Here is a 25,304-nt window from a genome sequence, read left to right as displayed (position 1 = left end):
TCATGGGAAATCTCAAGTATAGAGAAGCCAAATTGTCTTCAAAGTTCTCTTGGAGATGATTTTCCTAAGTTGATTACAGTGGGAGGGAATTATTTTCTTGACAGGAAACCTATCATCTGTTAAAAACATAGGCAGACGGTTATCAAATGCTTTCATTGTGCAAGAAATTTTGTTTGATTAAAACCACAGGGAAGTTATAAGACCCTGATCTCAAAGAGTAGACTTTGGGAGGTAGCTCTGGCCATCTCTATTAGTGATCTCCAGTGACCCATGTGATGAGAATCTCTAGATCAAGGGTCTCAACAAGGACAGTCTACCTAGTAGGAAGGAAGTCTTGGAACCAATGGACTCTGGGCTGAGCAAGGCGGTAAATAAGCTAATAGGGTGACCAATCATGGATGGGGAAAAATATTGAGGAGCATCATTCCTTCTATTCCATTCTTTCCCCCCATTACATCCAAACTATGAGGAGGAATACACACTCTTCCAAGGTAGCTCATTCCTTTTTGTAGATAGCTTTGTTAGAAAATATTTATTTTAAGTTGAAGTCATTTCATCTGTTGCTCCTTATTTTGTCCTCTGAGTCCAAGTAGGACAAATCTAAACTGCATTCTACATGATAGCAGCCATGTTCCTCAGGGTTTATTTCTCTCAAATGAAATACCCTCAAATCCTTTAAGGTGTTTTAAAATAACAGCTTTTTATTTTTAAAATACATGCAAAGATGATTTTCAACATTCATCCTTGCAACCTTGTGTTCCACATTTTTCTCTCTCCCTTCCCTCCACTCCCTCCCCTAGATAGCAAATAATAGGTTAAATATGTGCAATTTTTAAAAACATATTTCTACATTTATCATAAGACTATCCAGCTAGCGTCAATTCTAAATTTTTTTTCTTTTCTTTTTTTTTTTAGACATTCTTTTTTTAAAAAAATATTTTTGGCAAGTCAATTAGTACTTAGTGACTTATCCAGACTCACCCAGCTAATAACTGTTAAGTTTCTAAGGATGGATTTAAACTCAGGTCCTCCTGACTTCAGGGCAGATAGTCTATTACGTTTTAAAGTATTCTTGTACGGATTGAACTTTCCTTTTCTCTCCTTAATGCAACTGTTTCTGTAAGGCTGTGGGTTTATCTTTAACATTTTGATTTATTATTTATTTTTAGCGTTCCTTTTTAAAATTTTTTGAATTCCAAATTACCTTTCTTGCTCCCACCCCTTCTCCTATCCATTGAGAAAGCAATTATATTTAAATTTTCATTCAGAATTCATCAGTTCTCTCTCTAGAATGAATAGCAATGATTTTTAATCCTGAATTCTTTAATATTGCCTGGGACCATCGTATTGGTCAGAGCAGCCAAATTTTTCACAGTTGATCATCATTACAACATTATAGTTAGTTACTGTGCCTAATAATCTCCTGGTTCTTTTCATTTCACTTTGCATCAGTTCATTTAGATCTTACCATGTTTTTCTGAACACCCTTCCCCTTTCCCTGGTTATTTCTTATTACACAATAATACACCATCACAATCATGTAAGGCTACAGGTTTATACAATATCTTCTTTGTGAAATCTTCTCTGATCCCCTAACAACTAAAAAACCAACCTGTTTAGAGGTTTCTATATCATATTTTCCTTTGTGTAAAGGTTATTTGTGTACCTCTTTTATTGGGCCCTTTTGAATTGTAAACTTTTTGAAGGAAAAGGCCACATCTTACATCTTAGTAAGCCTAGAACTTAGTACAGTGTCAGGTTGACTGACTTTTACTTTGAAACATAAATTATCATCAATATGAATAAAAGCTGGCATTTCTATAGCACTCTATAAATATTTTGCATTTGGTCCTCACAAGAACTCTGGGATTATTATTATCACAGGTAAGGAAAGGAAGGCTGAGAGAGAGTCACATAGCTAATAAGTATCTAAAGCAGAATTTGAACTCAGTTCCTCCTAACTCCAGGCTCATCATTCTATCTATTGGGCTGTCTCTATTTTCTGTTTGAGATGAGCTACTCTCATGTCTGTCTCTTCACAAAGTTAGGCTGCATAAAGGCAGAGTGGGGGTACTTGGAGCTTGGGAAATTTAGAATTGACGCTAGCTGCCCTTACACTAGCTCCATGAGTTTGGCAAATTGATGATTATCTCTCATCTCCACTGTATTATCTGTATGATGGAAATAAGACCTGTGGGGATCAAATAGGTAATGTTTGTCATGTATTCTACAAACCTAAAAGTGATACATAAAGCCAGTTATTATTATCACTAAGGAATAAATTTAGATGGTTTCCTTAATTCAAGGTACATGTGAACTAAGGCTGCTCATTCCACATCAGGGTTTGCCCCACAAAATCAGGGTTGAGACTCTGGTGAGGTTTTGCCAAGGACTAAATAGCTGGATAGTTTATGAAGCAGAAACTGGCCAATATTTCTCTATTGGAAAGTTGGATGGATTACCCTTAGTGTACAATTCTTATTCCTCTAAATTAGGGAGTGTATAGTTACTGGGGCCCCTGACTAAATCCCAGTACCAGGGAGCTGACTACCGCCTGACCAGAATAGTTCTGAGTGACAAATGGAATGAGAAAAATGTTGCTTTTGCTGGTGATAAATCTTCTGGATTAAGTTATTTCTCACTTTACTTTTCTCTGAAGTTTATGAACTTCAGACTCAGTGAAACCAATAATATTAGATTCAGGCAGACATATCCCAGGCAGCTTTCTGGTTTCATTCCCAGTGTGGAACTGCCTGCCTTCATCATAACAGGGGCTTAAAGTGCAGGGTGGAGGGAATAAGAGGAGGGTAGAAAGAGTGAGCTGGGCAAAGCTCTTGCTATGATGGCCCTACCCATCTCTTATTTGAAAATACCCACTGTCAGCACTTTTAGAAAGAGCAAGAAGTGTGAAGAGAAGAAGAAAGAAGGAGAGAATAGGAAAGAATGAAAGAGTGGGTGGGAAATGGAATGAGAAGGGATGAATGAAGAGGAGGATGCTTCTGGACTCTTAAACCAATGGGGAAAGGCAGCCCTGATAAAATGAATAAAGAGCTTAGCTTGAAGTCAGGAAGAACTGACTTCAAATGCTGCCTCAGACTCTTACTGTCTTACAGCTGTGTGACTTTAGGTCTCAATTTCCTTATTTGTAAAATAGAGATAATGATAGCACTGATCTTCCAGGATTGTTGTGAGGATCAAATGGGATATGATATGTAAAGTGTTTTACAAATATTTGTAATAACATTAATACTATTTGTAAAACAATGAAATGCTGTATAAAAGCTATTATTGTTATAAATATTATTATATGGATTGCATAATAGCAGAAACTAGGTAGTACAATGGATAAAGTGCAGAGCCTAGAGTCAGGAAAATCTGAGTTCTTAATCTGGCTTTAGACCCTCACTGTCTATATGATCATAGGCAAGTCATTTATCCTTCCTCTGCTCAGTTTCCTCAACTGTAAAATGGGGCTAATAAGAGCACCTACCTACCAGGTTTGTTATGAGGATCAATTGAAGAATGGTACATAATAAGCACTTTAAAATGCTTGTTTCTTTCTTTCCTTTCTTCATAAGATTTAGAGCTGGATAAATCATAGGATTTAGATAGAGGGTACCTCAGAGATCATCTAGTCAAATGCTCTTACACTCCCCCACCAATTTTACAAATGAAAATAATAAGCATTAAAGAGATGAAGTTACTTGCCCAAGATCACCCAATTAGTAAGTAGCAGAACCAAGCCTTCTAACTTGAGGCTCTGAGTTGTTTCCATTGAATCATTCCACCTGAATTGTGGAGCTATGTCATGAATAGATGTTTATAGTCTATTCAGAGAAGAACAGTATTTTCCAGACCATTTTTTTTTCCTTGAAGGAAAAAGGTACCTGGGAAGCAGCTGCTTTCTAGTTATTTGAAGTTGCATAGGATAAGCATAAAGGATGAGACCTTATATAGGGATGGGTCAGGGATAAAAGGTAGGGAAGAATAGGGATTGGGAAAAGAGAGAGTGAAAAAAGAGAAACAAGGAGAGAAATCCTGAAAAGGGAAGTTAGATCGCAGGATTGGGAATTAGAAGGGATGCTAATTCCAATCCTTTCATTTGACAGATTAAAAAAACATCATCAGAGGTCGCCAAAGTAGTGGGCACAAGAGACAAATTTTGAATCTAGGTCCTCTGACTATACCCAGCTCTGTTTCTGCTGCATCATGATGCTTCCAACTTCCCAGTTTTACTCTGCCTTTTGTCCTTTTTCTCTAAAGTCTGGTATAGCCCCACCCCAAAAATGGAAGGTTCTTTTAGTGTGTCTAGCTGCCAGTGCTGGCCAGACATATACCCTCTAGCTTGGCTAGAATAACAGCTGGTGTTCTGCCCTGAGAAAAACATATAACTATGGTGGTATTAGTAGCAGGTGGTCCAAGTCCAACTGTCAGCCGATCGTTTGCCTGAGCACAGATTTACACCCTGGCACAATCTCCTTAAGCTCACTCTTGCCAAAGGAGTGATTCTGGTGGGGCAGCGGTGGGGTGAGGAAGGATGCGGGTCTGTCTGCCTGTTGCTCCAGTCCTTCACGGATCCCCTAGAACTGCTCTGCCTTTTGTCTCAGCCATGGAGTTTAGGAGCCCAGAATCCCTGGGATCACTTCAACCCTGATGATCAAAACCATTCAGCAGCAAAACTGAGGTCCAGTGGCAAACACATGGGCTGCCTACACTTTTTAGTGTGTATCTGATCGGCCCTAACCTCTAGCTCCCTTTTCTCAGCCCCAGTCTTCTCTCTCTTAAGCATGTCTTTCTCTTCATTGTCCTACTGAACCTCCTTTGTTTCCCTTTCCAAACAATCTCTTTTCTTCTTCCCTCTCCCTTTCTCTAGCCTTCTTCTTCAAGATCTATCTGTCTATCTATATATCTCTATATCTAGCTCCCAATACTTCTCTCTTAATTTCTCATCTGATTATATGAGACATTATTTGTAAAGTGCTTAGCACAGTGCCTGGCATATAGTAAGTACTTAATAAATACTTATTTCCTTCCCTTCTTCCCCTCTGGCTTCCCTTCTTCTCTCTACTGTCTTGAATCTTCCCCTTTGTTCTCCAATCAATATTTTTTCTTTTCTCCCTTTTTAAATTCTTCTCAATTTCCCTCTTTTGTCCCCTAGTATACATGGATAACTCTGTCCTCTTGCTCCTTTACCCCCTCCCTCCCATTCTCTCATGCTACCCCTAGATACAGGTCTATTCCTATCCTGGATCTGTGACCTGGGCTTGGGTAGTAAGTAACAAAGCAGCTAGTTGGCACTTGTTCCTGAATCTTTTCTCTCTCCCTCCCTCCTTTCTTCCTTCCCTCCTTCTCTCTCTCTCTCTCTCTCTCTCTCTCTCTCTCTCTGTCTCTCTGTCAGTTTCTTTCTCTCTCTCTCTCTGTCTCTCTGTCTCTCTCTCTCTCTTTCTCTGTCTCTTTCTCTTTCTCACTCTCTGTCTCTTTCTCTCTCTCACTCTTGTCTCTCTCTGTCTGTCTGTCTGTCTGTCTCTCTCTCTGTCTCTCTCTCTTTCTCCTTTTCTCTCTCTCTCCACATATATATGGGTACACACATATATACATATGTAATATATATACACATATATATCAGAAAATCTTTTATTATAAATAAAGGAATTTAACTTATTTTTTTTCATTATAGGATCATAGATTTCGGGTTTAAGATTTAGGTCATCCCATGTTCATATATAAAGAAACTGCCTATAAAGACTCTGTCTAGTCATTTAGCTATTAAATGTCAGGGATAAGATTTGAACCCAGGCCTTCTTGGCTCCAGGCCAAAGTCTCTACTCAATATGTCGAGGTGCCTCTCTGCCTTTGGTTTGAAGTGCCAAAGGGACATCCCTTCCAAAACCTGTTGGGAGACTGTGTGGCTTCTCCTCACAGATGCCTGGCCTTCCAGGGAGTTGGAGAATTGAGGTAGAAATGTCCAGTTAAGGCTGAGGCCCCCTTTGACCTTGAGGGCTTTGGAGGGGTTTGTTTTTTCTTGGCACCAGGGGACTTCCTGGGACCAAAGACTCCACGAGGCCGTCGGCAAAGGTTTCACCAGGGCTTCTGGGACATCAAATGGTTTTGGAAAGCCAACATAACGATTCAAATGTAAATGAATTGGAGGCATGTGGATTAAATTTCCCTGAAAATACACAGGGGCTCAGATACAATGGTAGAGAGCCCTTGGTGCAACAGGAATTTTTGTTGTTGTTGTTAAAACCCCCAAACCTTAGGAAAACTGTTCAAGATGTCTGAGGGCCCCAGTTCTCGGCCAGCTTCCCCCATTCTGAATTCCAGAGGAGTCATAAGGGGAGGAGCTGTTAGGAGGGAGGTATAGGAAGGGTCAACCCAATGAAATGGAAGAAAAACACATTCTTTTCTTGAGGCCCCACTGTTGAGTAAGGCATGAAAGGTTCCTTGGGTTCCTTCATCCAAGTTACATTTATATGGTTTGTCCCCTCCCAGGCAGTGAGTGCCTGATGTACATTCAAAAACCTCAATGCATCCTCCTGTGCAGGATGGGTCTATATGCCTGAGCATGTGACAACATTGCACATTGCTGACCAGGAAGGAATCAGGAAGGCCTGAGTTGGGATCCTATTCCAGGTACTTCTGGCTATGTGTCTGGGGCAGGTCATGGACCTCTCTCAGCCTCAGTTTCTTCATATACAAAATGGGAATAATAATAGCACCTACTTTATAGGTTGTTGTGAGGTGCAACACATGAGATGATATAAATAAGGTGTTTTGCAAGCCTTAAAGTAATATATAAGATTTAGCTAAAAGAAATAACTTGCTTCAACGATCTTTTGATTATCAGTGTCAATGGCATAAACAAGATATTTACCAAAGCTTTTATCATGTTAGCTTTTTTTTATATCATATTTTATCATGTTAGCTTTTATCATGGTGGATTTTTTTCTGTACAGAATTCAAATGGTGGAAAGATTTTCTATGGATGATGAGATTTCCAGATGCTTGGAGACTATATTGTACTGAGTGCAGAAAACTCAAGAATACTACGGTACCTCATCAGCAGAAGCCATAAAGGTTCAACAATCCATAAAGGAAAAACCAAATGAGCCAAGAATGCCTGTACCCTCGACTATCACATGCAGCTGGGTGGGCAACCTATAGTTTATTATATCACTACAGCTATCTTGGATTTGTTATATTTTATTCCTTGCTGTCTTAAGAGGTGTACAATACACATGGACAAAAGTACATTCTTCATCTTCTACCATGAATTCACAGTTCAAAGGATATTCAATCTTTTAAATGTACATGTAAAAAAGAGAGCAAAAGGAAACTGATGAATATTGATAACATAATAAGAATAGTGCTTGGTGACAGCTATTGTTTATTCACTACTTTAAAAAAGTAAAAGATAGTAACTGGCCTGGACGTGGGTGGAAATGGGAGGAGTTTGGTGGTGTATAAGTTGACTTGCATTAAAATACTGCCAAAGAACAGTGTTTGGAGATAATCTGTTGAAGTTGTCCCTACTAATTTCCCATCTTGTTTCTTTCTCCATCTTATGGTGAGCAAACTTGGATCTCTTATTCCCATACTTCTATAATAATATTTCCATTTGATAAGGGGAAAATCTTTTCAACCATCATCTGTCCATACACTCATCCCTATCTATTTCAGCCCTGTCCCTACACAATTCATTTCTTACCTCTTACCTGTCATCTCATTGGGTCCCTTGGTAATCTGGATCGTATCTATTCTTAATGGATTCCTTTTCATCCCAGATACCTTTATCTCATACTTTTTCCTTCTTCTTGCACTCATTGAAACCTGTCTCCTTCTCATGAGTTTTCTCTTGGTCCCTCTGACTCTGCTTTAGGAAGATCACTTTGGCAGCTGCGTGGAGGATGGATTGGAATGGGGAGATACACTTGAGACAGGAAAATCTATTAGAGGATCACTGCGAAGAGACATGGTGGGGATCTGAACTAAGTGAGTAATTGTGTGAATTTAGAGTAGGGGTCATTTGGATATATAAGAGAGATGTTGTGAAGTAGAAACAATAAAATTTGGAAATTCATTGGATTTATGATGAATGAGCAAAAGGAATCCAGAATGACACTGAGGTTGTGAATATAGTGCAAGTGAATGCTTTTAATAGTGATAGAAGGATGGAGTGGGTGGTTTCAGAAAAAACCTGGGAAGACTTATATGAGATGATACAAAGTGAAGTGACCAGAAGAATATTGTATACAGTTGCAGCAACGTTATAATAATCACTGTGAAAGACTTAGCTACTCTGAACAATACAATGATCCATAACAATTCCAAAGGATTCTTGAAAACTGTTATCCACTTCCAGAGAGAACTGATGAACTCTGAATGCAAATTAAAGCATATTTTTTCACTTTGTTTATTTTCCTTGGGTTTTTTTTTCTTTCATAACATGGTTAATGGGGAAATGTTTTGTTTTGTTAGAGTTGTTTCAGTCACATCCAACTCTTTCTGACTCCATTTGGGGTTTTCTTGGCAAAGATATTGGAGTGGCTTGCCATCTTCTCCAGCTCATTTTACAGATGAAGAACTGAAGCAAACTGGGTAAAGTGACTTGCCTAAAGTCACATAGCCAGTAAGTGTCAGGTAAGATTTGAACTCGTGAAGATGAGTCTTCCTGATGACAGGCCCAACACTCTATCCATTGTGCCACCTAGCTATCCATGACTTCATATATATAATGGGTATCATATTTCTTGTCCTTTCAATGGGTGAGGGAGAGGAAGGAAAGAGAGAGAAAATTCAGGACTGAAAAATAAAAATTTGTTTTTTTTATTTGATAAAAATTTGATAAAAAATTTCTAAAAGAAAAATAAAAAACTGCAAAAAGTAACAATAGGGAAATTTAGGAGAAAGATTTTTTCTGTTTTAGACATGCAAGAGAAAGATGATGGTTAGATATTAGGAGAAATAATGAGTTTTGTTTTGAACATGTAGAGTCTGAGTGTGGTACAGGATATACAGATTGTCTAATAGAAAATTAATGATGTAGCAAAGGAGCTTGAGAGAGACTAGAAGATATTGGGATCACCAGCCTAAATATGATAATTGAACCCCATCCTGAGGTAACAAAACCAATTGAAAGAGTACAGAGGGAAAAGACAAGAAGGCCTACAAATCCTAGAGATATATTCACAGTTAGAGACCAGAATATGGACAAAGATCCAACAAAGAAGATGGAGGAATAGTCAAAAAAGAGAATTAAGAAAAAGGAGTGATCTAGCCTCTGGGGTATACTGAATGGGAGGATGGGTAATATTGTCAGATCCTAACTTTAAGAAGATCATTTTGCAATTGAATTGAAGATGGACTGAAGTAGACAGAGACATGAGGCTGTGAGTTGGTAAAGTCCTGTACCAGGCAATATAAGTGGAAGGAAAGGTAAAATCAACAAGACTTGTTGCCATATTGGAGGTGGTGGGTAAGTGCAAAGAATTTAGGATGACACTGAGATTGCAAGACTGAATGGCTGGGAGAATGAGGGTGTGCTTGACAATAGCTGGAAAGTTTGCAAGGAAGGAGAGTTTGGGAGGAAAAAGTTATTGAGTTTAGTTTGGGACATTAAATTTAAGATTTTTCTTGTACATCTAGTTAGAGATATCTAATAATACATCCAGTAGGTATCATCTCTATAGAGATGACAATTAAATCCATAGGAAATGATGAGATCACCAAATAAAATAGTTTAAGGGAGAAGATTAAAAGGTCAAGGACAGAATATTAAGGGACACCTACATTTCGTGGAGAGATTGAGATGAAGATCCAGGAAAGGACACTGAGAAGGAGTGGTCAGACAAATGGGAGAACCTGGAGAGAGTAGTGTCATGAAAACCTAGAGAGAGGGGAGTATCAAGAAGAAGGTGATCCGTAGTGTCAGGAGCTACAGAGAAGTCAGGAAAGGATGAGGACTGAGAAAAGGCCATTAAATTTGATGTTTGGATAGAACTGTTTTGTTTGAGGCCATAAACCAAATGAGAGGAAAGGAAGTAAAAGCACCTATGATGGCCTTCTCAAGGATTCTAGCCATGAAAGGAGAGACATAGATTAATAAAAGGAGTGAACAGATTAAGGGATAGATTTTTGAGGATGGGGAGATTTAGGTATCTTGGTAGGTAGAAGGGAAGCAGGTAGGAGACAGAGAGAGATTGAAGATAACAGAGCATGAAGATGATGGAAGGCATGATCAGTTGGAGAAGATTGGATGGAATGGGATCTGTCCAAGTAGAAGGATTTGCTTTCACAAGGAGAAGGGCTGTCTCTTTTTATATGAGATGGGAGTGAAGGAGTAAATGGTGGAGGAAAGTATCTTTGTGATGAAGATGAGGAGGAGGGGAGAAGAGTGAACTCAAGGGGAATGATCTCAATTTTTTCACTGAAATATGAGGCCAAGTTCTCAGCTGAGAGGAATGGGAGCCATCGGAGGCTTGAGGAGGGATGAAAAGATCTGGAGAAGCCATTGTGGTGTGTTGTGTGATAGTGAGTCCATTAGGGGAGTGTAAAAGGAATGTCTCAGAAATCAGGGCCAGTGGAAATTATGTAGCATAAATTTATAGTGGCTGAAGTCAGCACGGTTTTGTGGTTTTCTCCAGCTTCATTGAGCAGCACATAAGCAAGAGAGAAGGCAGCAGATGGCGGGGATAATCCAGTGCTCGGACTTAGTAGGGCAAAATTAACAATTAGTTAAAAAGGGAAGAGATCTTGCGAGAAAAAGGATAATATAAAAATGAACTGGTTCACCAAGGGAAATGCGTGGGAAAGGAAACTGGATGACCTGGAAAAGAGCTGAGGGGAAGAGAGATTAGTAGTCAGGGTGAGAACAAAGAACAGAATCAGGTGATATATGACAGAAGTAGAGAATGACAAAAGATTGTCATCAGATAAAGGAATTTCAGTTTACAAACAGAAGTTATTCCTTTGTGTGTGATGGCAACATTAATTGTGTGACCATCTCTGTCTGTAGTTGAAGTAGGATGGAAGAGTAAGTCATGAGAAATGAGGAAGTTAAGGAATGGGGAGGTTAGGGTATTTGAGGGAGTATTACTCTGTATGTGGAAATCTCCTAGTATAAGGGTAAGTCAACATTGGTAGGGAAGATTCTGAGCCAACCACTGAACTTACTGTGAAAGGAAGAAGGTCTTGAAGGTCAGTAGATAATAGTGAGCAGAATCTTTATTGGGTAATAAATATGGATTGATTGAGACTCTTAAGAAAGAGATAATTAGTGATAGTGCTAGATGGAGAGTCACAAGTGAAGAGCAAAGAGTATTTGCTTCTGACTCTACTACCAGTGAGGGGTATTATTGATACTACTCTATTACTCATTAGGAGTATGAGTGGAAGGGCAACCAAGACTGGAAAGGGTGACCAAGAAAACTGGGTTATCAGAAGGGAGCCAGGTCTTAAGATGATAGAGGGAATGAGAAAGGAAAAGGCCTAACATGAAGGCAAATTTGTTACCAATGGAGCAGGAATTTTGGAAGACACCATGGAAGGGGTGAGTAAATCTTAAGTGGAATGTGTGTAGGGGTTTGAGCTGAGGGGGATGGAGACAAGGAAGTACATAGTGGGAGATTGGGAATGGCATTCACACAATGAAAGCCAGGGCTCCAGAATCCCTGGGATGAGGAGGGTGTGATAAGTGTGAAAGTGATAATCCTTGAGGAATGAATTCAGACTTGGTTATCATTGTCCCCAGGAAACCAGGGAGAAACTAGAGCAGGCTGGGTATTATTAGTGGGCATTATTGCTGCCCTTTGGGTTTAATTTTTTTTTAAAAAATTAAAAAATTAAAAAACCTCTTAACAGAGGTTGTTTTGGGCATGAAAATAAAGTCTGGGCTCATATGCCCAAGCCCTAAATGAAATCACTCAGTGGGCATAATGAGAATCAGACTTTGTATTAAAAAATATATTTACCCTTTATTTTAAGGCTTTAGGTCTATGGGATAAAGAGTATGTTGTCTATGGGCAGAAATGCTGGGCTTCTAAGAACCTGGTGAGAAGGGGAGTGGGGAAGGGTGTCCTGAGGACTAAAAGAGAAGGTGAGGTCATGGGGAATGGGGAACTGGATGTATGCTGACTTAGGCAGGCAGAAGGGAGTTTGGTTGGGTTCAAAGATGTCCAGAAAGTGCTATGTCTGCCTGAAGCACCCTATGAACTACAATCATCTTTTTGTTTGTTCTTCTCAGCCTGCAAATAATCCTCTTCAGCCTGAGCAGCAACATCTGGCTGGAGCCTGCTTTCTGGTCCTAGCCCTTTCCCATAATCCTTCCAGCTGTGTTTTGGCAGCAGCTCAGGAAGCCAAAGGGATTGGTCCTGGCATTTAAATCTTATTTATTCTCCAAAATTCAGCTTAAATTCCATCTCCTCCATGAAGCCTTCCCAGATTACTCCATCTTTCATTATATAACAGAAGATCCTTAATGGAGCTTACTAAAGAATGGCTGCTTAAAAAGTGATTATTGATTCTAAGCAATCTCAACAGACTTTAGACAGAAAATTCCATCTGCATCCAGAAAAAGAACTAAGGAGACTGAATGTAAATCAACCCATATTATATTCACTTCTTTTTTCTGTTTTTTTTCTCTCTCCCATGGTTTTTCCCTTTTGTTCTGCTTTTTTTTCTCCCCACATGATTCAAAAAGCAGCATGAGTTAAAAAATCAATCTATCAGTTAATTAAAAAAGAAATGATTATTGATTGATTGATCTCTTCCTGCTCTGGCTTATATCACTTTTAGGTTGTCCCATACCACTTGGAGGAACAGCTAGGTAGTGTAGTGGATAGAGCATCAGACCTGGAGTCAGGAAAACTCATCTTCTTGAGTTCAAATATGGCCTCAGCTATTTACTGCTGTGTTTGTTTGCCTCAGTTTCCTCATCTGTAACAAGAGCTGGAGAAGGAATTGGCTACTTCAGTGTCTTTGCTAAGAAAACCCCAAATGGGCTCATGAAGAATCATACATGACTGAAACAACTAAACAATAATAAAAATATGTGAGGGCCAAAGAGGAGAAGATAATACTAACTGGGGAAAGGGAGAATCAGCAAAGTCTCCATGGTGGAGGTGATGGCATTTGAAATGCAAAATATTCCCAAAGAAATAAGGATTCAAAAGGGTTCAAACATAGGGAACAATGTAAAAAGAGATAGAAGGAGAAAATATACATGGATATTATCTAGTCATCCAGTCTGGCTGGAGTGTAGAACAGGTGAAATTGTGAAATATGAAATATGGTAGAAGAACAGAGTGGGCCTTAAATGCTAGACAAGGGAGCAGAGGAATGATGTACCCAAATTAGGGAAAGTAACCGAGTAGGAGCATAAAAGATGTATTAGAGGGCAGATTGTCCACTTACCACTTCTTCCCACTGATTTCATGTTGCTGCACGGTATAGCCAAAGAAGGCTTCTTTGGACCCTGGAATGATCCGGGGCCTCTTGGTGTCCATGTTGAAGGTATTGCTGAACTCTGCAGTGGAGAGAGAAGATAGGACAGTTAGCCCCATGCAGAGCAAGGGAGAGGGTAGCAAAAGGACAGAGGCTGATAGGGTATAACCCTCATATCTAGGGTAATATATTTGAGGGCAGGTCTATTGAATGACCTTGGGAAGATTTTAGACTATGAGACTGATAGGATACAAATGCTTGAAAAAGATGTTAAGTCCCAGAGGAATAGGGACTCTGGTAGTTGAATTTTCACCTCATCTTGTCCAGAACCAAATTTCTAAGTCACTCCTGTTCATTTCCAAACCATGTCACTATGAATCCTCTCACCCTCTCTTTTCTAGTGTCACTTTGCATATTTTCCTTTCCCCATCAAAATGTAAGAATGTAAGCTTGTTGAGGTCAGGTTCTATCTTTTCTTATATTTGCCTTCCCAGTGCTTAGCACAGTGCCTGGAACACAGTAATTTTTTGATAGTAATTTTATTATTTGTGCATTCAAGGTCATTGTTATCTTGTCTGAACCTCTTTAAGGTGAACATCTTGGGAGGTAACAGTCACTAGCCGGGCATTTCATGAGCATGTACTCCTCTATAGCTCCTTCTCCCTTGGGTCTTGGAGAAGCCAAGATTTTGAGCCCAGCTGCTAAGAATACAATTGCTCAACTCTGGTTCTGAAAGGAATCCTTTTCTCCCTTATCCTTCCTGTTCACTTCTGTTCACTTCTGTTCCTTCATACTTCTTTTTTCTTTTTTCCCTCTCTTTCCCCTTCATTTTTTCCATCCTCCTCTTTACCTGCTTTCTCCTTCAGTTTTCTCTTTCTCTTTTCCTTCTTTTTTCTCCCTTTCATTCTATTTTTGTTTTTGTCTTTCTTCTTTGGTTTACCCTTGTTAATGTGGCTGAAGGGAAAGATTTTGGGATTTGGAGCCAGAGGATCTAGATTTAAATACAGGGCCTATCACTTGCTGTCAGGGCAAGTCTTGGTCCTCAGGACGGCTCATCTGTAAAATGAGGAGGGTCCCTTTCAACTCTTTTTTATTCTTCATTTTCCCCTTCTTTCTTTCTTTGCCTTCCTTCTTCCACTCTTTCCTTCCCCCCTTTCTTATTCCTTTTCTTTTTCTCTTCCTGCCTCTTTCCAAATGGAATTCCCAGTCCCCAGGAGAGCCTGAGAACTGAGTTCCAACCTCAAATTCCAAAGTTGGATCATCCCAGGGCTGTGAGATGCACTGATGGGGATGTCTTCATTATGAACTATTTTGAAAAGCATTGTTTAGGCTTCTGAAGGCACAGCTGTTCAGGCGAGGAGACAAAAAAAAATCAAAAAGTCATTTAACCCTTCTTGTCTCAATCATTTTTTCTTTTAATGAATGACTTCATTTTTCTTGAGCTATTTGCATTTAGCAATAGCATCATTGCCTGACATCATCTCGGCATTGCTCTCTGTCTGACACTCCTTCATTTCCTTGCCTGAATCGCCTTCTATATCCTACCTTTTAACTGTGAGCATATCCCAAACCTCTGTTCTTGGTCCTCTTCTCTTTTACTTCTATACTATTCTCATGTAGTGATTTCATCAGTTCCCATGGGATTCAATTGTCATCTCGATGTGGATGACTCTTAGATCATTATATACAGCCCTAGTTTCTCTCCTGGGCTTCAGTCCCATGTTAACATCTGTCTATGGAACTTTTCAAATTAGATGTCAGAAGCATCTCAGACTCTACATATCCAGACCACATATGGTTTTTCCCAAACCTACCCTTCTTCCAAACTTTCCCATTTCTATCGAAGGTATCAGTATCCTTCCAGTAACCATGGCATTATCCTCAACTCTTTATTTCCCTCACTCCCAATATCCAGATAGTCCTCAAGTCATGTTGATTCTGTGTCCACTACATTTCTCATATCTATTCCTTTCTTTCCATTCAGATGGCTGCTCCCTGGGCTCAAATCTTCATTCCTTCTTGCCTGAATTATTACAATAGCCTAAATGGCTTCTTTGCCTCAAGTTTCTCCCCACTCTAACCAGCTACCAAAGTAATTTTTCTAATGCATATATCTGTCTAGGTCCTTTTCCTGTTATATAAATACCAGAAGTTCCTGAGTGCCTCTAGGATTAAATATAAATTCATTCTGGTTCTGATTTCATCAATTCTGGTTCTGAAAGAAATCTTTTTTTCCCTTATCCTTCCCGTTCACTCCTGTTCCTTCCTACTTCTTTTTCTTTTTCCCCCTCTCCTTCCCCTTCTTTATTCTTTCCATCCTCCTCTTTACCTTTTTTCTCCTTTAATTTCATCTTTTTTCCCTTTCATCCTATTTTTATTTAGACTGTTAATTCATCTGTTTGGCATTTAAAGTCCTTTACAACCCAACTCCAACTTACCTTTCTATTCTAATTATACATCGCTTCCCTTCATACACTCTTTGGACTAGACCGCCTTTCTTGTTGTTTCTCTTATATAACATCTTTTTTTCCACCTCTGGGTCTAAACATGAGCTGTTTCCCCATGCCTGTAATCTCCTTCCTTCCTCATCTCTGCCTCTTAGAATTCTGAGCTTCCTTCAGAGCTCATGTCAAATACCACCTTCTATCGAGACCCTTCCTGTAGTGCTCCTCTTTCAATGACTTTGTGTTTATTTTGCACATATTCTTATCTAATTGTATATGGACATGCTTTTTCCTGATAGAATGTAAGGTTTTTGAATGAGCACAGGACTCTCATTTTGAAGATACACAATAAATGCTTATTAACTGAAGAAATTGGATGACTAATAGTAGGAGTAGTAATAGTAGTGGTAGTAGTAGTAGTAGTGTGAATGTGTTAGGGTTGTGGGCTCAAATGGGGAGCTAGTAAGTAGTAGAGTATGTGTGTGGTAGGATTGAGGGTACATAAAAAGGACTGGTATAGTGTGTGTGTGTGTGTGTCTGGTAGGATTGGAACTCATTTGGAGAGTTGGTAGTGGAGTATGTGTATATGAGGGTTTAAATAGGGAGCTAGTAGTAGTAGTGGTAGTAATAGTGTGTGTATGTGTATATGTGTATATTTGTGTGTGTGTGTGTGTGTGTGTGTGTGTGTGTGTGTGTGTTTGAATGGCAAATGCAGAAGTTTTGGATAAGTAACTTGTTTTGATAAAATCATTATGTCCTCATTAGTCAGTCCAGGAAGTCTAAGAATCCAGAACCCTGCATGTTTATTCACACACACACACACACACACACACACACACACACCCCTCACTACCTTCCTACACGAAGTTCTTAATGGATAGCATTCCATAGGCACAATTGTTAACTAGAGCTCTGGATTCTTCCTGCATTTTCTGGGGATACCACAGTACATTGCCTTTTGCCTCTTCTACCCTAATCTATCCAATCAGTGGAGCTGGAATGTAAACAGGAGGAGAATGTACCACTTCCAGGGAGAAAGGAATTTACGAGCAATATGACCATGAGGAAATCATTTAATCCCTCTGTGCTTCACATCTGTAAAATGGGGACAATAAAACTTGCCTTGGAGAAGGCAGAATGGTAGGAAGATGGTGGGCCTTAGATTCAGAAGTATTAGGGTCTGTTTCAACCCACATTTTCTGTGTGAACAAGGATCAGCCGCTTAATCTTTTAACACCTTTCATAACTCTTTCAGATTGTCAGTTGTAGCCCAGTTGCACATCAGTTTTGGTGAAAGGAGTTTTCTCATTAGGGATAGAATGAGATTATTGATCTGAATCCAGACAATTAAGAAGAAAAAATTTACCCTACATGAAATTGGGGAGAAAATTACTTGGAAATCTTCATTACACAAATATATTATGAGTTGTTAGAAACTCATTTACACAGAGGTCTTCAGTAAGGTATTTGTTATAGATACATATTATATATGTGTGTAGTTTTGTGTGTGTGTGTGTGTGTGTGTGTGTGTGTGTGTGTGTTATCTACAAGGGAATGGAGGGAATAAGCATTTATATAGAATCTACTTTTTGCCAGGTACTACACTAATGCTTTAAAAAATACTGTCTTATTGGAGCCTCACAACAACTCTCTGAGATAGATAATCTTAATTTTTTAATTGAGGAAACTGAGGCAGAGATTTAATTGACTTGCTCAGAGTTTCATCAGTATAATTTGAACCCAGATCTTCCTGGCTCTGAGACTGACACCAAATGAGTAGCCAACACTAAGGGTGGCCTTTTTAGTGATAGTAGGGGGTTATATTTTTGAAGTACTCCTCATACCCGGTGATTATTTAATTTGCCTTTGTGTAAGACAAAGTCTGCCAGAACAAAAGAGAGATGGACATGGAAATAAGAGTTTGTTCCCCAAAGGCTATAGAAAGATCACCCAATTTGGCCACATCCCTGCTATCTATCTTCTCATCTCACACATATATTGTGATGGCACAGTGGGAAAGGATTAGTATGCTCCAGGCACAGAAAAAAGGGTAAAACAATCCAAACTGGGGAATTAAATTATAATGTATTGGTTTTTCTCTTTGAGTTGGCATTCGACTCTGACCAGATTGAACCAAGTGAAAGCAAATTTCCTAAAAATGATGTCAAAGCCAGCTCTCTAACCTTAGCTCCAATGAGATCCTTCCTCTGGGGCAAGTATGTTGGAAGCTCTAAGTTTTCAGTCTATAAGAATGTGTTTGTCTTTCAGACTGATGAGTTTGCTTAGTGAAAAACCCCAAATACTGTTTTTGAGGGGAATAAAAGATAACATGCCATAAAAAAGATCTCAAAAAACACTGAGATTCTTGGGCAATGCTCAGATTGTCTGCCCTCAATATACATAACAGAGGAAGATAAATTAGTATTCTGGGACAATAGTTCCTTCATTTGATAGAGTTTTGAACCATGGCCAATGTGACATCAACTTGTTTTCCTTTTCATGGAATCTCTTATCTTCTTTTCCCAAAAGAGATCATTTATATCTTCCTAAGAAGGGTTCAGAGCAACAGAAATAAGTTGATATAATGCCTTTCTTGGTTAATTACTCTAGCGTCATAAGCTTCCATGCCTTAAGTGCTAAAAAATGTAAAGTCTGACATCTCATCCCCACCTGATCCTTCCCATTGGCCAATTTCTTTTGTTTTTCTCTCCATATCTACCAGTCACAAGCAATTGGACCAAAGGTTCTGAAAGATTCTTCTTAGTGTAAGCTTTGCAGCTTCAGTTCATTTGATAACTAATTTGTATACTTAATTAAACTAATGCTTACTTTTTTTCTAAACTCTTTGCTAAACATTGTGGCAGAAAAAAGTAAAGTCCTTCCCCTCATAGAGCTTGTAGACTCAACAGACAAGATATATACATGTGAAGCAATCAGTGAATAAATGAATAGCAAATTATGCTGGTACCAACTATAATTGAATTATTAATAATAATAGCTGATATAACTTAAAGAGTTAGTAAGTTGGCAGAGCAATTTATAAACAATATTTTATCCTTATGATAACCCTGTGAGGTAGGTATGATTATTATCCCCCCATTTTATAGATGAGACAATTGAAACTGAGAGGAATTAAAAACTTGCCCAAAATTATATAACTACTAAATATTTGGAATGGGATTTGAATGCAAGTCTTCCTGACTCTAACTCCAACACTGTTTGCTATGTGATGATGGGTAAAGCATCATGAAAGAAATGGGAATTGAGATGATCTTTATATTATATGTAGGCTTTGGTGAGGCTGTGTATACATGTAGGGGGGAGTGCTTTTAGAAAGTGGAGACCATTCTTGACCCCAGGAAACATAAAGAAGAAAGATTTGAATAAAGGAGTGAGCATAATGCTCATTCCAGAAACTGTGACGAGAACAGTCTTATTGTCAAGTAGATTTTAGCAATTGCCTCATCCACAATGAATTCTTGGTCTAATAGGGTAGAGATTGTCTCTACTCCTGGAAAGGAGTATTCCTTATTTCTTTTTCCAATTTGATGAAGGACATATAGTCCTGAAACTATAGAAAGCTCTCAGTCTGATGGGGGAAAATATTTCTATCTCCTGGAGGGAATCCCTGGTCAATAAGACAGGCAGATGAGCAGTTAAATGCACCCATTGGCCACCGTCATACTGACACTTTTTTCCTCCTGAGAAAACTAGTTCTTGGTTGAAAAACAAATAACACTATTGATGGTCTTTACTCAAAGCCGTTCTGTTTTCTAAACACTTCTCAGAGCATATATTCTGCTAGGATAGCCTTCAAAACCCCAGTCACCTCCACATTAGAGTGTGGTATTAGATTAGTTCACTAGAGCAGCATAGAGATGAATAGAGTAAACACCCAGTAAATAATCATGAAGGGATAGCAGGGCCCAGCCCTTTGGGATACTTTTTGTCTGTAATTTCAGGTAGCTTGTCACACATTCCAATATATAAGAACTTTAATTATGTTGTTATTCAGCAGTTTTCATTTATGTCCAACTCTCCATACCATTTAGGACATCATCTTGGCCAAGATACTGCAGTGGCTTGCCATTTCCTTTAGCAGATTATTTTACATCTGAGGAAACTGAGGCAGACAAGATTGTGACTCACCCAGGATCATACAGATACTGTCCAGACCAGATTTGAACTCAGATTTTCCCGATTCTTTCTATGAACAAGATACTTTACCTCTCAATTCCAGGCATTTTCTCTGTCCATCCCTCAGGCTTGCAAGGCTCTCCCTTCTTTACTCTTACTGCAGATCTTTATGGCTTCTTTTTGAGTCCCAACTAAAACTCTACCTTCTACAGGAAGGTTCCCCCAAACCTTCATAATTCCAGTGCCTTCCTTTTGTTAATTGTTTTCTACTTATTCAGTATATAGCTTTCTCTGTATAGATTGGTTTGCATGTTTTCTTGCTCATTAGATATAAACTCCCTGAAGGTAGGGACTGTCTTGCTCCTTTTTCTCCCCTGCAGTTATCCCAGTACTTGACAAAGTAGCTTAATAAATGTTTATTGTCTTCAATCAATGAATGAACATACATTAAATACATATTAAATATTAGGCAATTTTGTGTTACAATTCACTGTAATCTTTCCTTATTTCTTTAGCTAAATGACACAGCATGAATCCTTATGTTTTCAAGCACTGATTCTCTTATTTAAGAGACCACTTATCCTTCCCCTCCTACTCAAGGAAATAAAGAGGCATAAACTGCTGAATCTTACTCTTTCTTATAGCTTCATTGTAGATGGGAGCATTGATACAGTTGGATACCTTCTGGGAGAAGAGGGGTTTACCCTCACAGCTCCATCCTACATGCTACGTAGCTTGCATGGCATGGTAGTGGTGGAGAAGGCTCATGTTTCAGGGTACAGATTATAAGTTGCTGCCCAGCCATCAGTCTTTATCCCTGTGAAACCTGGACAAGCTACCAGTGACATGCCAGGAAAGAGAATTGCTTCCAAAAGAATTGTTTTAAATAGATTCCGATCATCTAGCAGGATAAGATACCAGAGAATGAGATCCTTTCTTGAGCCAAACTGCCAAGCATTCCAACTCTACTGCAGAGAGCAAAACTCGGTTGGGCTGGCCACACTGTTCGAATGCCAAATGTGTGCTAGCCAATAATATTATTTTGTAGAGAACTCACACAAAGCAAACCCTCCAAAGTGACCAGAAAAAGCAATACAAGAACACTCTCAATGGCTCTCTTAAGAACTTTAGAATCAATTGTATGACATGGGAGACACTGGCACAGGCCACCCAGCATGGGGTGCTTTCATCAGAGAAGGGGCTGCGCTCTATGAGCAAAGCAGAACTGAATTAGCTCAGAAGAAACGCAAGATGCGCAAAGTTGGAGAAGCTACTGCATAATGTTCATGGAGCTATTTGTATCCGACCTGTGGCAGAGCATTCTAAACTTGTATTAGTCTGATCAGCCACAGTTGGACACCCTGTAACTCGACTCTCACATAGTGATATCATTTTGGTCTTCTTCAAGTATGAAGGACAGCAACCAACCAAGAAATAGGTAGGAAGAGAAGCAATCAGTCTAGATGGACACGAGCTACCATTTTATAAGCTCTAGTTACTGATTCCAATGGACTGAACTGGGTCAGTTCAAGAAACCTTTACTAGTAGTTAATGTGTACAGGATACTAAGATCTGCACATGGATATCTCTTATTGTTTCATACTATTTCCCATCTGATTTCTTAGGGATTTAATCTTTCCGACTGCCTTATAGACATCTGACTACTTATAGATTGAACTGATTATGAATTCCTTTTGGATGTCTTTTGAATCATTATAGTCCTCTGGATCACTCCAAGTCGCTAGGCAAGATAATCCCAAGAGGAGACACTGATCCAGGATGGGATACAAACTACAAGCTCTGAGGAGAGGAAAAGACTTTTACTGGAAGGTTATGTGGTCTTGCAGTCATAGTACTATTGACTCTTTTCCAGGATGTAGATTCTCATTAAAGTAAAAGAAAAATTGTGAGCCAGAATAGGTGTGAAAGGATACTCCTAACCCGCCCTTTTGTGGAGAGAAGTCCTCAGTGTTGTACATTGCACATATTTTTGGCTTTTTCAATGTTTTGATCAATTGTGTTGAATTTTTTCTCTTCTTTAAAATTTTTTTTTATCTTTAAAATACTCTATTATATATACACACACACACATACACACACACACACACACACACACACACACACATATACCTTCTGTGAGATAAGGGAGGTGTGATGCTAGGTGAAATAATGATGTAAAAAGACCAATAAAAACATTAAAAAGTTCTATTCAGTATGAATAAAATTGGTAAACTCTTAGTTCAACTAATCAAAAGAATTAGAAAGTACAAATGAATAAAAACTAGGAATGAGAAAGAAGATATAACTTAGGAATATTGCATCTATGAATTGAACTGAATGGCCTTTGAAAACCCTTCCAAATGTGATTAAGTGGAATTGTCTTATAAAATGGGGAATGACATTCTCAGCAATATGCTAATAAATTCAATAACCAAAAAGAAATAGTTGACTACAAAAATACTAAATACCAGACTGAATCCTTTGTTAATTATATGTTGCTTTAGGCATCTCTTTTACCCTATTACCTTAGTATAGATGTCTATACTAAGTATATTCTCTATATACCACTATACAGTGGTTCTCAAACTTTTGTTTTCAGTATCTTTATCCTATTAAAAATTATTGAGGATCTCTTCAAAGCATTTTTGTTTATCTGGGTTATATTTATAGACATTTACCATATTGGAAATAAAAACTATTTTTGAATTTGTAGACCCTCTAAAAGGGTTTCAGAGATTCCCAGGATTCTCTAGACCATACTTTGAGAACCACTAATATAGAGCATTGTAGGATTCATATTATGGTTTTTTTTTTTCTCTTCTCATGTATCTCTCCATTGCCTTTTAAATTACAGTTTCATAGAGTTTGTGAATTGTAATATTTCAAGATGGTCAAGAATAACTCTATAGGAATATTTGTGTTAAAAGATGAGTCTTTGAGATAAGGAGCAACTTCATATTGGGAAAAGTCCTGTGCAACTTTCCAAATGCTCCCTTCCCCCTTTTAATTCTGGGCCCAACTCACTCTCCATCTGTAGTTCCTGTCCCCAATATGCCAATATCTGGTTCTTGTCTTGTTCAGTCATGGATGATACTTCATGGGTTACTAATGCATTAGGTTAATAGACTGGCCATCTACCTGCATTGTAGGTATTATTTATTCATGTCATTTCCCTTTGAAGAGTGATAAGACTGATCTCTTTTGACTAATTATGAATCTCAGAAAGAAAAAGCCTTGTGTCTGGAGCTTGATCCAATAAGCCCTTAGGGCAGAGCTTACTAAACTTTATAGAAGGTCTCTGCAAAATCAAGAGATAAGATTATATAGGATGTAGAAGTACTAGAATAATTTATCTTTTAAATTATCTCAGAAAAGGATGCTTCCCTAACCCTAGTGGGAATAATATGTTCATTTAAGATGAGCTGCTCCATTTTTGTTTTAAGCTTCCATTTTGTGACTGAGTAGTTGCTATATAAGTTGTTTTACTCTAATAAGATGAGAACTTGGGCAGTATAGTTTGGCAATGATGTGTGTCCTTCAAATGTAGTAAACAACTATTAATGATATATGTGTTTCCTCTAAGCTTGGTAAACAACTACTGATATATGCACATTCTCCAAATTTGGTACGTGACTCTTAATAATGCATGTATGTCCCACAAATTTGGTAAGCAACTATTGATATATGTGTATACCTTAAATTTGGTAAACAATCACTATTAAAGTATGTGTATCCTCCAAATTTGGTAAACTACTTCTGATGTTTATGTGTCCCTTAAATTTGGCAATTACTAAAGATGTATGAGTATTTCCCAAATTTAGTAAATAACTACTAATGACATATGTATGTTCTCTAAATTTGGTCAACAGCTGCTCATGTTTGTGTCTTCTTCAGTAAATAACAGATAAACACCTGGTAATGATATTAGGAAATGAATACTTTGATTGATAGTTCCTTTCATCATAAACTTAAGTAACTGACCATCAATCAGAATTCAGTTGTAATTTGTAAAATGTCTTTCATTCTGTTCCTGAATCTCAACTAGGCTAGAAGACTCCAGCAATCTCCTACAGTTGGAGAATTTAAGATTTCAGTCACTCGAGCAATGCTGATGGATGGAGACTTACTAGAATACCATGTTGGAAGGAGACACATAGTCTCTTGCTGGGAAGAAAGGAAAAGGATCATTTTGATCATTGTCATACTGATCATTGTCATACCATATTTATTAGAAATTCCAAAATTTGGGTTGGTGGTTTATTCTAAGTAGAGTTAATACTTGTATGTATTGATTAATAAAGTTTACATGCATGCTAACTGATGTTTCTGCTGCACTAATTTATATATATATATATATATATATATATATATATATATGTATATATAAAATGATAAACTGATTTTAAGCATGCATCATTTATTACCCATTCCCTTCCCCACCTTGCCAATGTAGTTTCCATGCCATATAGTAGAAGAAATTAGCATCTATTAAATGACTTCTGTGTTCTAGAGACTATGCTAAGTGCTTTACTAGTGCTGGAAACCTTGCCAGCATTTTAGTGCTAGAACTTTCTGAAATAAGATAAGAACTTGGACAGCTCATCCTGAATTAGCATATTTATTTTCACAGAGATTAGGGAGAACCATCCTTTTCTGAGATAATTTAAAAGGTAAATTATTCTAGTACTTCTACATCCTATATAATCTTATCTCTTGATTTTGCAGAGACCCTCTATAAAGTTTAGTAAGCTTTGCCCTAAGTGCTTATTGGATCAAGCTCCAGACACAAGGCTTTTTCTTCCTGAGATTCATGATTAGTCAAAAGAGATCAGTCTTACCACCCCTCCAGAGAAAATGACATGAATAAGAAATACCTACAATGCAGTCTTTTGACTTAGTACATTCGTAGCCCAATGAAGCCATTAGAAAGGAAAAGGAAATCTAGAAAAAGAGAAATAAAAATGATCATTTTAATATATGATTGGGTATCTCAAAAGTCCAAGATAATAAACCAAAAAATTACAAGAGCTAAATAAATTCAGTAAAGTTGGAAGTTAGAAGATCAATGAATGAAAATTAATTATATTCTGATATATTAATAATGGCAAATATAGTACAACCAATTAGTGCAGCAAAAAGAGATGAGTTAAGTACTAAGCTCTGTTTCTACATGGATCAAGGAGTCTTAAGTGCTATTAACATCGTCTAAATTTTATTGCTTTGGGACAAAATCCTAGTTCATTTGTCATGAATTTCAAAATGTTTAAGGATAACTGTTTGGGA

At 38.2% G+C, this 25,304-nt stretch overlaps 1 protein-coding gene across 1 annotated transcript in view; it reads right to left on the bottom strand.

The window, feature by feature from the left end:
• The window catches only part of ITGA11 (integrin subunit alpha 11), a 187,153-nt gene that overhangs the window by 123,655 nt on the left and 38,194 nt on the right, over positions 1-25,304 (bottom strand). The window contains exon 2 of the mRNA XM_031955317.1: positions 13,411-13,522. Coding sequence (XP_031811177.1) covers positions 13,411-13,522 — 112 coding nt within the window. The remainder of the gene's footprint in view (positions 1-13,410; positions 13,523-25,304) is intronic.

This window comes from Sarcophilus harrisii, chromosome 2 (assembly GCF_902635505.1).
Source record: "Sarcophilus harrisii chromosome 2, mSarHar1.11, whole genome shotgun sequence".
Classification (NCBI taxonomy): domain Eukaryota; kingdom Metazoa; phylum Chordata; class Mammalia; order Dasyuromorphia; family Dasyuridae; genus Sarcophilus; species Sarcophilus harrisii.
This window is presented reverse-complemented; position numbering and strand designations above follow the sequence as displayed.